Source organism: Haemaphysalis longicornis, unplaced genomic scaffold, assembly GCF_048455015.1.
Source record: "Haemaphysalis longicornis isolate Haplotype H1 unplaced genomic scaffold, Haemaphysalis longicornis Haplotype H1 scaffold_1, whole genome shotgun sequence".
Classification (NCBI taxonomy): domain Eukaryota; kingdom Metazoa; phylum Arthropoda; class Arachnida; order Ixodida; family Ixodidae; genus Haemaphysalis; species Haemaphysalis longicornis.
This window is the reverse complement of record NW_027526203.1, coordinates 273,104,428-273,119,346: the sequence shown is the minus strand read 5'-3', so window position 1 is coordinate 273,119,346 and position 14,919 is coordinate 273,104,428. Positions and strand designations below refer to the sequence as shown.

The following is a 14,919-nucleotide window of genomic DNA, read 5'->3' as shown; positions in this document are numbered from 1 at the left end:
GCTGTTTGCAATTTTCGTACGCTGGATGTGTACATATTCTGTTCTGTTATGTCACGAGACTGCATAACGTGTTGACGCGTTGTCGTTGCTGTCATGTAACGGTTTGCTGGGCCTCGTCAAGCTGCTACTGCAGCGTTTAGCTCAGCCACCCAGCTAGAAATACTCGTAAAATAATCATGAATTGAATTGAATTTGTGATGGATTCAGCTCGTTCAGCATAAAGTTTCGCTGGAGATCAATCGCTAGAAGTTGCTAAGTGTTTTCTGAAAACTTGAAAGCGCACGAATAACGGGGACAGACAGGAAGGACACACACAAGCGCTTGTGTGTGTCCTTCCTGTCCGGCCCTGTTATTCGTGCGCTTTCAAGTTTTTGGTGACGCACCAACTAGCCCAACTTGCGGCATTGCTACAGTTGTTTTCTGAAGCCTAACTTGCATTTAAAATGGACCTTTTTCACGAAAAGAAAAGCGCTGGCAGACACGAATACGAAAATCACAATTGGTGGCGCTTTCGACCACGGTTGCTATTGACGCAGTTGTCTCATATTGTTAATCACGGGGCGCGCCCATGATGATAGCTAAGAGGCTCGATTGCTTTGCATGCACGCACACCGCGCTCCAATTTCTGAATTGCATGCACGAAGGTCCTCTCTTTGGGTGCGGTGTTGACGAATTTTAATGTTGTCAAATGCCGGTGGCTAGCCATCCGATGACTTAGCACTTTGGCAGCGGGCCCCGAATTCCAATCAGACTCTGAAGTTGGGCCCGGCATGCTCAACGCATATGTCAGAAGCACCACTCCGATAAGAGCGAGCCACCAAACGTAATGGCGACGCCTATAGGAGAGCATGCGAAGATAAAGGTCGGGGCAAAAGTCCATGGCGCGTTAACAAGTGATGTTAAAAATAGGCCCCCGAAGTCTACTGTACTAGCAGGCTATGTAATAATTTTGACCCCCTGGGGTTCTTTAAACTGCACCAATGCTTCGCGCGCACTGCAGCTTCTTTTTCTAGCTTTCGTCTGAACACTGTGGCCGGAAGGCAAATACTCCTACTCAAACGCCCCTTGAAACACTGCTGATAGACGTTTTTACCTTTCGTTCGTACCTGGTGGCACTTTGAAAACAATAGCTACGGCTAGCACGAAGCGGCGCTACGTGGTTCGTTTGCCCCACCAGATCCTTTTCTTTAGTCTGCTTTGCCTTTGTTGCGACTTTGTTTGAAGTGGCTATCGAGAACGTTTATTCCTACAACTGAAAGGAAGCCGGAAAATAACCCTGGTATGAATTGAGCAATGTCGCTCAAGCACGCAAATAATGTCTAGATTCAAAAAGGAGGAACTTCTTTTAAGCCAGTTTCTATGAGTTATCTCATGTACGTAGAGCAGTAACAGCTGCCTTGGGTACTTGGTGACCACCTGATCTGGACGTTCTTGTTGATTACGTTATAAAAACATTCCAGATTTTGAAAACAGTTCAAAAGAAATGTTGCTGGGGGCGTTTAGTGTTCGGCAGCTGAACCGCTCAACACATTAATCGTTACGATTGGCGCAACAACATTCACGTTTTCAGTTACTTTTCTGTTTATATTTTGCGCTTAGAGAACACCAGGGCGAATGCATTAGAAAACGCTTTATGCGTAAGACATTCATCGATACAGTACTAGTGAATGTGTGAGCTTGCCATTGCCACATCGCTTTTATTATCGCACTCCTTAAAAAGGTACGTTTAATAAAAAAAATATCTAGCGACAGAAACTCACACTCAATTGCGACGATATTTATGTAACATGTTTATAAATACAAATGTAACGACAACAAAGTAGGCATGTGGCGTTCTTGATATGTCCTTGCCACTACCGGCGAAGTATGGCGTCCGACTTGTGTACCCTGTGATGAATTGCAAAATGAGAAATACATTACGCCATGAACAAATAAAAAAAGCATTGCTACATTGCGTTCCTGCATTCAATATGCTTACCTGATGAATAGCAGAGTAAGCGTCCCACTGCACTTTTTTATATAATCTACGGCATCGCTGGCGCAGCATCCTATGAAATCGCAGCCGTTGACCTGTAACGAAACAGGAAAATCTGTCGCACTTCTGTATCGAGGTCAACCCTGCGACACCGCTCATGCGTCCTGTGAATGTATGCACCCACAAGGACGCTCCCCTTTACATTTTACGCCGCTTATAGTGGCCATACGTTACGAACGCCGGCTTGTACATCTTACGGTAGCACCCCGACCGCAGCAATATGAATTGGGGCAAATGAGAGGCCCTTTTTACTAACTTGGATCGGAAAGAACCAACACTGCGCGTTATTGTCATATTCACTGCAAATCGATTCTAGTGTTATTTCGATTGATTGTGGGTTTTAACGCGCCGACGCAACGCAGGCGTTGAGGCGCGCCGTAGAGCAGGGCTCCGGATTAATTTTGACCACCTGGGGATCTTTAACGTGCGCCGAAATCTCGTACACACGGGCGTTTTTGCTTTTCGCCTCCATCAGAAAAGCGTCCGCCACGGCCGGGAATCGAACCCGTGACCTCGTGACCAGCAGCGCAACGCCTTAGCCACTGAGCCACCGCGGTGGGTGATTCTAGTGTTATTTCAGGGTGGAACACATGAGGCTACTCTACATTAGGCTGACCTTCTTCACTGAGGCTTTTTATCCTGACGTGTTCCTTGTTCATCGTCACACGCGCTTAAGCTGCGCTGCGTATACCCCGTGGCACATGTATACATGCACTTAGAGAATATCGATTTAGTCATACAGCAGAGTGAAGCAATACCTAGTCATCATCATCATCACCGTCGTCGTCAGGCACTCATGGCAGGATGAAGACCTCTCACATAAACTTCTAACCGCTCCTATGATGTGCTATACGAATGCATTATTTGCCCCCGAATTTCATCGCATCCCTCCGACTGCTTATATGCCTTCCCGTAGTTTGTGTCCATGGGACAAATGCAGCCCCACCCCACTTCTCACCCATTAGATATTAGGGAACTTTGCAGAACCACTAGATAAACATTCCCTTGCCCGGGCAAGGGAATGTTTATCAGATCACACTGGGCATTTACAAACAGGCGCGTTCGTACACACAGCCAGAACGCATTTATTTTTCCCACTACAGTACACTGCAAAATACAAATTCTGTCAACGAGTAGGTACTCTTCAAGATATGCTCCTGGAATGCGCACACAATCCAGCCCCACCGCCCATCGTTACTTCTTCCCCTGACCTGTGGGAGACACCGTTTACCAGCTGGCTGTCGAGTAGGACCAGTACTTCTGGGTTACCCAGCCGAAGACGACTCGGGCAACAAATGGGTGTCCAGACAAGCGCTGTAATCAAGTAAAATGCTCTCTCTCTCTCTCTCTCTCTCTCTCTCTCTCTCTCTCTCTCTCTCTCTCTCTCTCTCTCTCTCTCTCTCTCTCTCTCTCTCGAGTACCGTTTTTTTTACTCCGATGGTCAACCTCACTTTATTCGGTACTCCACATTGAATGCCCAGCAGCCCAACTCCACTTCTGCCTTTTAAAGGGACCCTAAAGGCTGAATAACTTTTTGTTTTAACTAGACGACCACACCTTTGCAAACTGTTACCGCTTTTGTTCGATCCCAAACGGTTTATTTTTCAACTCTCTTTCTCCTGCTTTTAAGAACACGTCACAAAGTGCCCAGATCTAGCCGAACCGGGGTCATAATTCTCAGTTTTGTCCTTTTCATGTCCGTTTCGAGGTGGTGCCCGCTTCGAGCGAGCCCTGATTGGCTGAAAGCAGACAATCAGGTGTGACGCAGCACGAGCAAGGCGAGGCGTCGGTTTCTGCACACGTCATTGGTCAGAGGCCTCGAAAGTGCTCCTACGTCAGGACTGAAACGGACGTGAAATGGGCATTGTTGAAGCGGACAAACTCAGAATTCCGCCCCATGACCAACGGGGGGCGGCCATCCGTCCGTTCCCAAGCCAAGCGCTCCTGAGCGGCGCTGCCGCCTGCGGGGAAATATATAAAGTATCCGCGCAGTTTGCTATCAATAAAGTTGACCGCCATCCCAGCAGCGTACCTCTGGCTGCCATATAAATATATACACGCTGTTAACCCTCATAAAGCTCTCACGTTCGTCGATATACACATTTTGGCTGCACTTGTGTACCCGAAAGGAAACATTTGACCGAAACCGAGACTGAAACAAGGCCTACCGCCTGTGGTAGTGAGACAGCCTATTTTAACAGCGGAGTTATTTAAGCTTGAGCTTGGTCCGGTGGCGATAGCAAGAAAATACCAAGAAAAAAGACGCACGTGGTGCCTCCTGGCGAGAAGAAAGAGCGCGAAAGCAGCGCGCGTCAGCAAGAGCGAAGGGCACGCGCTAGCCTCCCGGCCTAGCCACGACCGGACTCGACTGTGGCCCAGTCCTGTGGCCTACTCCGGCTGTGGCCTAGCCTTCCAGCAGGGCTAACTCTAGTCGGGCCCAGCTTCCATCAGCGTCGAGAGCTAGCCTCGCAGCCGGACTCAATTCTACTCGGGGAACGCGCGGCATAAAAGAAGGTCGACTGGCGCAAGACTCAGAGATAGCGCGGGCGGCCGTGCGCTCAAAAAAGAGGCCTTGTGTACACGAGCAGAGAACCGGAGCGGCAGGCTAGCAAGAACATCGCAAAAGCTAACAAAAGTTAGCAAAGCCTAGTAAAACCTGGCCAAACTTCGCAAAACCGGAAGAAGCTGGTTGACCCCCAGCTCCGCTGTTTCTACAGCCTTGCGCCACTAGTGAAAGTTGCTCGAATTTTTTTTTAACAACGAAGCTGTTCAGCAAATCATTTGTGTATGGTGTCCACAGTTAAAAATACTAGGAAAATGCCGAGTGCTCGTGCACGCGTGCCTAGAGCTCACGTTCGTCAAGCTATAGGCATACCCACTTAGGATATTGGGCCCCCATTGGCCAAAAAAAAAAGTAAAGAAACTTCACACCATGCAGGCGTGGGACCTGGAGTTGCAGCGAAGCTGTCCGTAAACCGACGTGAAAACGACTGAAACTTCAAAGGCCAAGACGGCGCAGAGCCAAGCTCCACCAACGGCCAGAACGTCAGAATCGGTTTAGCGGAGTCAGTCGTCTTAACTACTCGGTCACGACCGTGAGTTAATACCGGAGAGTCAAACAGCGTACTCACTCGGCCGCGACTGTGGGGAGAGGAATCACGCCACCTCTCGAGCCAGAACGCGTGATATCGTACACGTTACACCTGCGGCGCCTAGTTTAAGTGTGCGCGTTCCGTTTCTTCGTTCGTGAAAGAAGACCCCCTCCTCGCGTCGTCCACGATTGCAGCCGATTTGCTTCTTATTCGCCGTTATAGCAACAAATATGGAGTAAAGGCCATCGCGGCAGCGAAGAAGAAGCAAATCGGCTGCAATCGTGGACTAAACCGTTGTGATGCTCGTGAAGATTGCGTACAGCTTCGCTACCTTTAAGTCTTACGCGTTAGTGTGAGTTTCCTGCATTTTTAACGTCTGCTAGCTAACGCTTATGTCCCTTTTAAAAACATGCGCTAAACAAAAGATACCAGATACATCTATCGTAGTACACAAAAGAATATGTGGCCAGGACACCCGCTCTCACTCTTTTGGCATTTTCTGTGTTAATAACTGCTGCTACTGCTGCGAGAGGTACATCTGTATTCACGACACTGTAACCTGCGAATATAATCCAACTTGATTTTATACTTGAATGTGTCTCGTGCTGGTTGGGGCGGATTGTTCGGGGCGGATTAGCCATGGTTCAAATGGTTCAAACTAACCGCCCCCCCCCCCCCCCCCCCGGGCTTAGGGGGCCCCCGGGAGACTGGAAAAAAATGGCAGACTTCGCCGTTTGGTTCGAAAAAGATGTAAGCCTCCTTCCGATTTCCCTGACTGAACCAGAGATCATCCATTTAAAAAATGAATGCTACGAAAAGGCAATTGGTTGCATATTGTGCATAATGCTGAAGTAAGCCCAGAGTTCTTCAGTCTGAGGTAAAAACGTTCCACTCGCCCAAAACCATGCATCGCGTAGAGCAACGGAGCTACCCAGCTGACGGACACAGAGAGCAGCCGGACTGGGATGTTTTGAAGGGTCAGTGTTTAGGACCTCCTCAACAAACTGTCCCAGCAAGAGGCAGGAAAACGCTTGTAGAAACGGACAGACATTTCTTTCTTTTCTTAAAAGATGAATACAAAGAAAAACATCATAATACGCACATACGCCCCATTTCAAGGTTGGATTTATGCGAAATGGATAACCTGTTTTCTACAACTGTGTTGAAGTATAAAATTTTTGTTAAAAGGTTAATTTATTCCGAAATAAAATTGTTGAAAAGGTGCGTCCAAAATGAATGAGTTTTCTGCTCTAATAAAAGTCGATATTTCCTGGAAAAATGTAAATGTATTACCTGTTTAAAAAAATATCTATGATTGTTTATTCAAGACTGTTATTGAAAGCACGTTTGTGAAAGTTCGGAATCGATCTCGCTTTCTATTAGGCGCCACCTTTTCTCGAAGATTTAGCTCCCCGCATGAAGAAAGTATTTGAATAATAAGCCATTTAAATTATTTGTTGTGCTCAGTCGGCATGTACAACATACGTAATATCACTGTTTGTATGGAAACGCTGCCTTAGGAGAGCTTAAATTTTTGTTGATAGATAAAATCACAAAATAGCCAGACGATTGGTAACGTATTTACCGTAGGGATGTGCGAACATTTTCTGAAAAAGGCCCACCTGTCTACTTCGGCAGTGTTCACTCGCAGGCAACCGAAGCGTACGTGCGCTGCCGAATTTGAAACAGATAGAGGAAACTATATTTCACGAATGCGCTTCCTGATTTTTGAGGGAAGGTGTTATCTATTAAAACAAGGGTAAACTGCGGTAAAGGTTAAGACAATGGAAGAAACACACGCGACACTTACAACGAACTTCTAAGGGTCATACGTATTTCTTCCTTCCTCGCGAAGTTTACCCTTCTTTCAGTGAAGCAACCAGCCCGACAAATCTTAACGCTGTATATGCCTCTTCGTCTCCTGGTATCGTTCAACTCCGATGTCAATTTCTCTACGTGCTCTGCGAGAAAGTAGACGCTTAGGCGATGTTCATAAACTCTCCGAATATTTTTCGAGTAAATACAGCATGTGTTCTTTGTAACGAAGTCTAAAAAGCGTCAAGTCACAAGAATGACGAAAGGGCAAGGAGGAGAGGGGGCGGGCCCCTTTTGGTCTTTTTAACCGGGTCCTCAGCACTGTTAATCCGGTCCTGGGTGTCTTCCGTTATAGTTTGTTCTCTAATCTAAAACGTTCGTTCCCTTTTTTTAGGCGTTACTCCTATCATCTTTCCTTCCGTGGCCTATTCGACTAACAAGTTTTATTTCAACATGTTGAGGTCAGTTTTGAATGTGCGTTCGTGTGTCGTTTCCAGAACATATACCAATCTAGTCTTATCGCCCAATGTAAAAAAAAAAATCCAGCAGACAAGAAATCCACGAAAAACAAAGGGATGTTGTTTGTTTTCTGTGTGGAAATAACTACCAACACCGAACACAGAATGTGCTTATGTACACAAATACACCAGAAACTAAAGGATAATGCGGGCAAGTCCACGAATTGTCATTACCGGAAGTACGCATTCGTGGTATTCAATCCTTTTTAGTGGCAGAGATAGCCTCGTGTTTGTTGCTCGAGAGTGCTTACCAAATTCCGATTAATTCCTATTCTGATTTCTTTATCATGGCATAGGTGAGCATGCCATGCACACAGGCTCCTAACTTTGTAAAACTGTTTTGATAACCAATGCAAAGAAAGAAAAAAAAAAGTTTTTTTTTGTCTCAAACTCAACCTTTATCTGGTCGATGCTTTTCACAAAAGTTATTCCAACCATTTCGAATGCGTACAGAGAGAGAGACAGAGAGAGGGACACACAGAGAGAGAGATACTCTATACTCTTAAATGTGAGATGGTGAGGAATGTGTACACGTAAAACGTGTGGCCAGTGCACAGTAATTTGTGATTGCAAAACAACACAAAAGTGTAGCGTTACTTGACGTAATTTCGACATTACTGACATTGCTTGCTTCAGGAATTTGTCGGCACAAAAGCCCTCGAAACAAGTTTTACTGCGTTTTTTTCGACGCCCTCGACAGGCAGCCAGTATCACTGCTTATGGTTTCGCGAGAACACTTTTCTCGCGAAACCATAAGCAGTGAACAGAGAACACTTTTCTCGCGAACCTAGCTTCCGTGTTTCCTCGCCAATCATATACCTGTTTTAGTCAAGGTTACACGCTAAACGAGACAGTCGTGTGACGAAATCCCAGTTTGCATGAAAGCTTTCAATTTGCGGACGATTTTGTAGAGTTGCCAGGTAAGCAAGCACTCCGTTCACTCCAAACTCCAAAACAAAAAACTTATTCTAATAAGCTCTATAAAACGGCGTCCTTCGGGTATAGGATGGACTGCCTAGGACAAAGGGAACTTTTTCACGGAACTTAAAGTGACATCTTTTCACGCTGCACGCACCCGTACAGTGAAAGTGAGAGGTTTTGCATGTGAAGCAGTATTACGAGCCGGTTTCGCCAGTACTTTGCTTCCAACGCTGCACATTTAACACCCATTTCCAGTAACGACAAATCCTTCATGCTAGCGGCAAAAAGTCGCTAGCAAAAACGGTTTGCAAGCACGACATCTAGAAAACAAATGTTTTTTTTTATCGGCTTCGATTCCAATATTCCGAGGCTTCATTTCTACGTTGTAGAAAAAAGTAACGGTGAATCGGTTTATGCAGGCATAAGGTTACGTTGACGCTGTGCGCCATACGACCTATTCGTAGTAATATCGAAAGCACGCGTACATGTCGACTTTTTTTGTTAGTTTCAACGAGTGCCAGCGCCATCGTTCGTCACATGCGACGACCCGATGTCTACGACAAAATCTGGTTTAATGAAGTCTTCGCGACAGGAAAGTGACGATACCCTGTTAAAAGAGGGTACGATGCGTTCTTTATTGTACCATAGAACACTTCGAATTACCAGAATTTTCTGATAAAGTTATTTCGCTATAATGAGGGTTTAAAGTGCTTAACATCCACGCGCACAAGCGATACTATTGCACCAACACGTTTCACAGCAACCGCGTTGCACTGCATACTACGCGCCATTTCACCGCCCGCTGCTTTCTGTTGCTTTGTTCTGACGCCTATCATGTCGAAATCTTAAGCCGTTTACAGGATTACGACTTGGCTTATCATCTGGCGATCAGCGCCTGGGCGCGTGGCGTACCTGAACAAGGAAGTCGCCGGTGCGAATGCGGCCGTCGCGGGAGGCCAGACTCCCCGGGTAGACGGCCTTGACGACCGGGGCGTTGGGCGTGTCCCGTGCGCCTGGCTCGCAGTTGCGGAGGCTGAAACCCAGCTTGGTGTGCCACCCTCGGTGCAGCTTCACGGACACGCACTCGATCTGCGCAGACGGAAGAGCACGCTCGGCCAGCATGCCTAGCTACTCCTCCGGCGGCGACAAACCGCGTCTAAGCCAAGTCCGTAGTACGCGGAAAGCGCTCTCTCGACCGCTCACACCACACGGCAACGACTTCAGATGCACCAATCGCACTCTGAATGACGGGTATACGAGGCTACTTAAAATTCTTATTCCCCATCGTCAGCTCGATTGAGAGTTTATTCCTCCCAAACGAGTCTTTGGGAAGCTGCACATTACATCCGTCACCGCATTACGTAAACCGATAGCGCAAGAGGGGACGTTAATTTAGAATGAGGGCTTATTTGCGCTGTCTACATTACGGTGCCTGTGGCAGCAGTTTAATGCAGTGGCCCAACCGACCAGATCGGGCGCATTGCTCTGGTTGGTCGCCAATGTGTATTCATCACAAGGCTGCATTTTGAAAAAGTGAAGCGAAAGAAATAAAGGGGGGGGGGGGGGGGGGAGCTACGTCTCGGCTACAAGGCGTGCTGAAATCAATGGGTACGGACAAATTTAGACTTAACCACTCGGGGATCTTTAAAAGGATCCTGCAACTGTTTCTTCAACTTTTTTTGAAATCTTAAATGCTTGCAGAACGTAGTCACCCACACATCCAGTGCTTAGATTAGGGGGTCGCAAGGTATCTCAGCCAAAAATTATTGCTCTATGCCCATCAGATAACTTCTAAACTCGCTCAAAAAAATTTTTACTCTTTCCCGGCCTTGACGTTGTTCGACGGCCCGAATTACGCCACTGAGGCCATGTAGCGGCTATTGGCCGGTTTTCCTCCAGTTGCAGCAAGGAACTCTTTTCGATAGCAACTTTAAAACTAAAGCCACAAAACAAAGCAGAAACGGATTGCGTATCTGGTGCGACGAACAAAACACGCAGTGCCGCTCCGCGCTGGCGATAACTGATGCTTTCGCAGTGCTTCCGGACGCGAAGGAAAGAGTGAAAGCGTTTATCAAAAGTGTTGCAGGGTCCATTTAATGTGCGCGCTGAAACCTGAGACACGAGCATTCTTGGGTTCTTGTCTTTAGCAGAAAAACGGTTTTGCGGACGGGCTCGAACCTGCACCCTCGGGCTCAGCAGCCCAGCGCCTTATAACCACTCAGCCACCGCGACGGGTTACGGTGACACGAAGTGTCGGCGTGTCCCCTCAGAGACAGAAGTTGCAAGGCCCTTAAAATCACACTGACCTGCGGTAATATAAAGTGCTACCGATTAATTGCAGCCACATGGTGTTATTTAACGTGCACCTCACATTACGCACGTGGGCCTTTTTGAATTGTAAAGGTAGCCGTAGTCCAGGAAAAAAAATCGATTACCCCTCTGTCGAAACGACGACGATGGGGAAATGCGAAGCTTTCAACGTCGTCCAACACCAAACGAATCTACCCAGAAGCGAGCACCTGTTTCTTATCGGGACGGTTTACTGCACTGCGATGGTGATCTCTAGTGATTTACTGATACAGGCATTCCATGGCTTGCCCTAGCGTTCAGCCATCGTCATCGTTAGGTGTAGGGTGCATTTTCTGTCTAATTTTGCACGTACACACGTGCATCCCTCTCCAAATACAAACTACTCGACCGTGCCGGAGTGGCGCGATCGGATAGACGTCGGCTACACAACGCGAGGGACCCAGGTTCGATTACGACCACGGAAAGGGTTTTTAATTTTTAATTTAACTTCACCCACGATCATCATTGTCGTCAGAGAAAGATGGCTTTGCTGCGATGTGCTTTGGGTGGGCTACACGCATTAGTGAAAGGCTGAAAGCTTCGCTTAAAAAACATTACTGACAAAACCGTGACACATACCGTAAAAACCCGCGTATAATACGAGGCGTAATTCGGGGACAGAAAAATCAGAAAAAAAGTTTTCATCCGCATATAATACGAGGTAAAGAGCACAGAAAACATTTATTGCACTGCAGTTACCCTTCAGTCATTGTCAGTTTCCACTGGCACTGTCTCCCAACGTCCGTTCAGTCATCGTCGGGTTCGCTGCCGCTGTCTCCTGAAGTCGCCTTGTTGGAAATGTCTTCCCACAGAAACTGGTCCTCAGTGCCATCAAGGGCGTTCGAGATGCCGCATTTCTTAAAAGAGCGACTGACGAGCATCCTGTGGGATGCTGGCCCACGCATCCGCGATCCAGCCAAAAAGCACCGCTGGAGTAGCCCGCGTCAGCCATCCGGTAGCTGCCACTTACGGGTGTCTTGACCTCATCCACTCTTGGTAGCAGGACCTGATGTAGTCTTTGAAAGGCTTGTTGATGCAAACGTCTAGCGGTTGCAGCTAGGATGTCATTCCTCCTGGAATGACAATGAGTTCTATGCGGGTTCGCGCAACAACTTCTTCACGGAATCGGCCAGGTGGCAGCGAAAGGCGTCCAACACGAGCACTGACGGGAACCCCCAACAGGGCTCCAGGCCGCCGAAACCACACAGACTTTATCCAGTCAAGCACCAGTTGCTTTCTCCACCCGCGAATGCTGCCTTCGGTGACGCCGAACTGCCGTCCTGCGGCGCAATTCCCGATGGTCTCGGCACATAAAATAACTTATTTTAATTGCAGATGAATACTGCCTTCGTGCACCCGACATCGTGATAGACTTGCGGTGAACGTGCCGATCCTTCGCGTGGTCAAAACAATCAAATTGGCGCCGGCTGAGAGAAGCAGCAGCCAGCTAACGCCACCGCAAGATAGCCCACCCTCCGCTGAAACCGAAACCGAAAGTGCAAATTTTCGGCTGAAAACTTTGGGATTCACATATAATACGAGGCACAAATTTTACATAGCAAAATTTGGAGAAAAAAAAAAAACCTCGTATTATACGCGGGTTTTTACGGTACCTGAAGTTCTAACGTCTGCTTTTACGTTCTTAAAACTGACCGCCCCTCCTTAAGTGTTTATTAGTTATACACAAACTTCTATTCTTTGGTTTAGGAGATGTATTGTTTTCGTTTAAATGTCGCATCTCATTAAGGTTCGACGCATTATATAGTTTGCCTTGCCCTATGGGCAACCGTACGATTACTGCAGTTTTATTTTATTCGTCGAGACTTATGAAATTATCTGGAGAGTATAATATTGTGCCGGGGTCGTTCAGACAAGTTCGGAAGTGTGCACCGGTCTGGTATTTTCGCAACCACGAGATGTGCTAGCGAAGTTCCGATTCGCGAAACACGATGCAACTTTACACAAAACTGTCGTTCTGATGCACGGATGAAGGCATATCGAAATAGAAGCAGAAAGCAGAACTATTGTTAATAGATAGTTGTGGAACCTAACAGGTTGCGAACTTGGTAGGCGTTTTGTCAAAATAAAAATAAGCACCGTGGTGGCATGATTCTTTCGTCATCTTCGAACGTCATGCGTTTGCCAGAGAGGACCGGGGATGATGATGACCATACACAGCTGAAAATTGCAATATGGGAACGCAAATAGTGATCGGGAAGCATGCAAAAATATTTATTCTATGCTTTTCTTAGCGTTCTATGGACTGGACTGCTGGCTTTCTTTTTTTGTATTCAATGTAACTTAATGTAACTTACGCTTGGCGATAGCCAGCGTACCTCCGTCAGAACGGATCTGGCTACCAGCCCGCCGAAGTTGGGAGTGGAGGGAAGGGGGAGGATCGTGCACGCACAGATATAAGTTTCATGCCCTCACTTATGACATGTCCGTTGTGCTGACAGGAGGTTTAAACTTGTACGTCCACCGTCCCAATGCGAACTTTCCGGTTCCGTCAGTGGTCGAGAGGATTGGGCTGGTGCGTTACGCAGACAGCAAGATGCCTACGACGCGGGAGGGAAACATGGAGACAGCTCCATGTTTGTCCACTAGAATAAATATTGAGTCCTTCGAAGTTTCATTGGACTAAGTGTTTATTGCTCGATCGCAAATTACAAACAAACGTGTTTTGTTTCGTGCATTTCGAGTACTGCTTCCAACTTCGCAGGTCATCCTCCTTCAAAGAGTGGAAGGGCACTAATTTTTTTAAATGCTCCCATTTTTGGCGTTTCACGCGCGCCAAAGCTACACCTGGAATGAGGCACGCCGTACAGGACGGCTTCGGAATAATTCAAACCACATGGGGACATTTAATGCGGGGCAAAATCTAGACACGCTGGTGTGTTTCGCTTCTATCGAAAAGACGGTTCCCCCGCCGAGTAGCATGTCAGTGTAGAGATTCTGGCAAACCTGCCTAAATAAAGTTTAATCAATCCAATCCAATCGGCTTTCTTCTTTAATAAAGAGCTTTCTCTCTCGTCTTCGCTTCTAAGGAAAAGACGGTAGCCGCGGCAGGGATTGAGCCCGCGTCCTCACGGTCAGCACCACCGATCCACCGCGACGTCGTTCAAATGAGGCACGCCCGCAGTTGGTCGCTGTTAAGACATCAAAATCTCGCTGATGATTTTAGCTTTTAGGTACGTTATTTCGCAATGCCGATTAAATGATTAACAAAATCCGCTAAGCGCTACTGTTGGAAGTCGAAGCGCCGACAACGACAATGAAGCGCATGCAGCCCAGCGGGAGCGTACACACTTGAAGAAGAGGAAGACGACTAGGCGAGCGGCAGTAAGATGGCAGCTCGCCATGTCGCGTAGCAAATAGAGTAGATACATTGCATTTTTGTCCGAAAGTACTACCAACCTACATCTTCAAATTTCGCGGGAAATTCGTGAAGCTCGTTCCGTGAAACCTCCGGTATTTTAAAGTTTACAACTGGCCTGCGCAAAGATAAATGAGCAGCGGATTGAGGGGGCTACAAGGGTATGCAAACAGCCCTACTTTAGACCCAACGTCACGATTTTAGCTCTAACGTCGTCAACCAGTACCATCAGCCCGACGTATGCGATGATTATGACGTTGCAAGCCATGTCATTAGGCTCCGCAAAGTTAAGGCTAAACACTGTACTCATTGGGAAAAAGTAGTCATTTTGCTCATTTCTCTTCAAGCTACGTACGCCGGTGTACAGTCGGTAAAACGCTTGTCTATAACAGCGACTTCAACTTCAACCAGCTACATCCGAAAACTGCCGAAAAATACGCGTTCCAAACATGTCGGAGGCAAAAGCGAAGGTCTAAGACTTCAGAATTCCGCAGTAGTTTTATTCAAACCCCGCTCTGGCGGGGCTGGAGAGGGCTGAGAGTACGAAAGCTGTGTTATAGACAAGCCTTTTACCGGCTGTACGTCGCAAGTTCTCAAAGCGTAACGTTAAACCGAAACTTATGAACCCGGCGCGTACCGGACGGTTCTAGCTGTTACTCCAGCAAAGCTACAGGCAGTGGAATATTGGACAACGCTGTATAAGAAATCAGTGCCCGTACTCTTAACCCCCCGTGCTAACTTTAAAGCGTAGCAAAGGGTTACATACCTACAGAATTGCACATATCTGCAGTGAGGTATATTGGAGAACGACGC

At 47.2% G+C, this 14,919-nt stretch overlaps 1 protein-coding gene across 6 annotated transcripts in view; it reads right to left on the bottom strand.

The window, feature by feature from the left end:
- Positions 1–1,612: 1,612 nt before the first annotated feature.
- LOC144145926 (uncharacterized) overlaps positions 1,613–14,919 on the bottom strand; it is a 53,071-nt gene continuing 39,764 nt past the window's right edge. For 5 of the 6 annotated variants that reach the window (XM_077677809.1, XM_077677825.1, XM_077677791.1 and 2 more), the window contains 3 exons: positions 9,294–9,509; positions 1,979–2,070; positions 1,613–1,887 (listed from right to left, as the gene is read on the bottom strand). In XM_077677809.1, coding sequence (XP_077533935.1) covers positions 1,854–1,887; positions 1,979–2,070; positions 9,294–9,509 — 342 coding nt within the window. In that variant the 3' untranslated portion in view covers positions 1,613–1,853. The remainder of the gene's footprint in view (positions 1,888–1,978; positions 2,071–9,293; positions 9,510–14,919) is intronic. The other variant, XM_077677817.1, reaches the window with a different exon arrangement.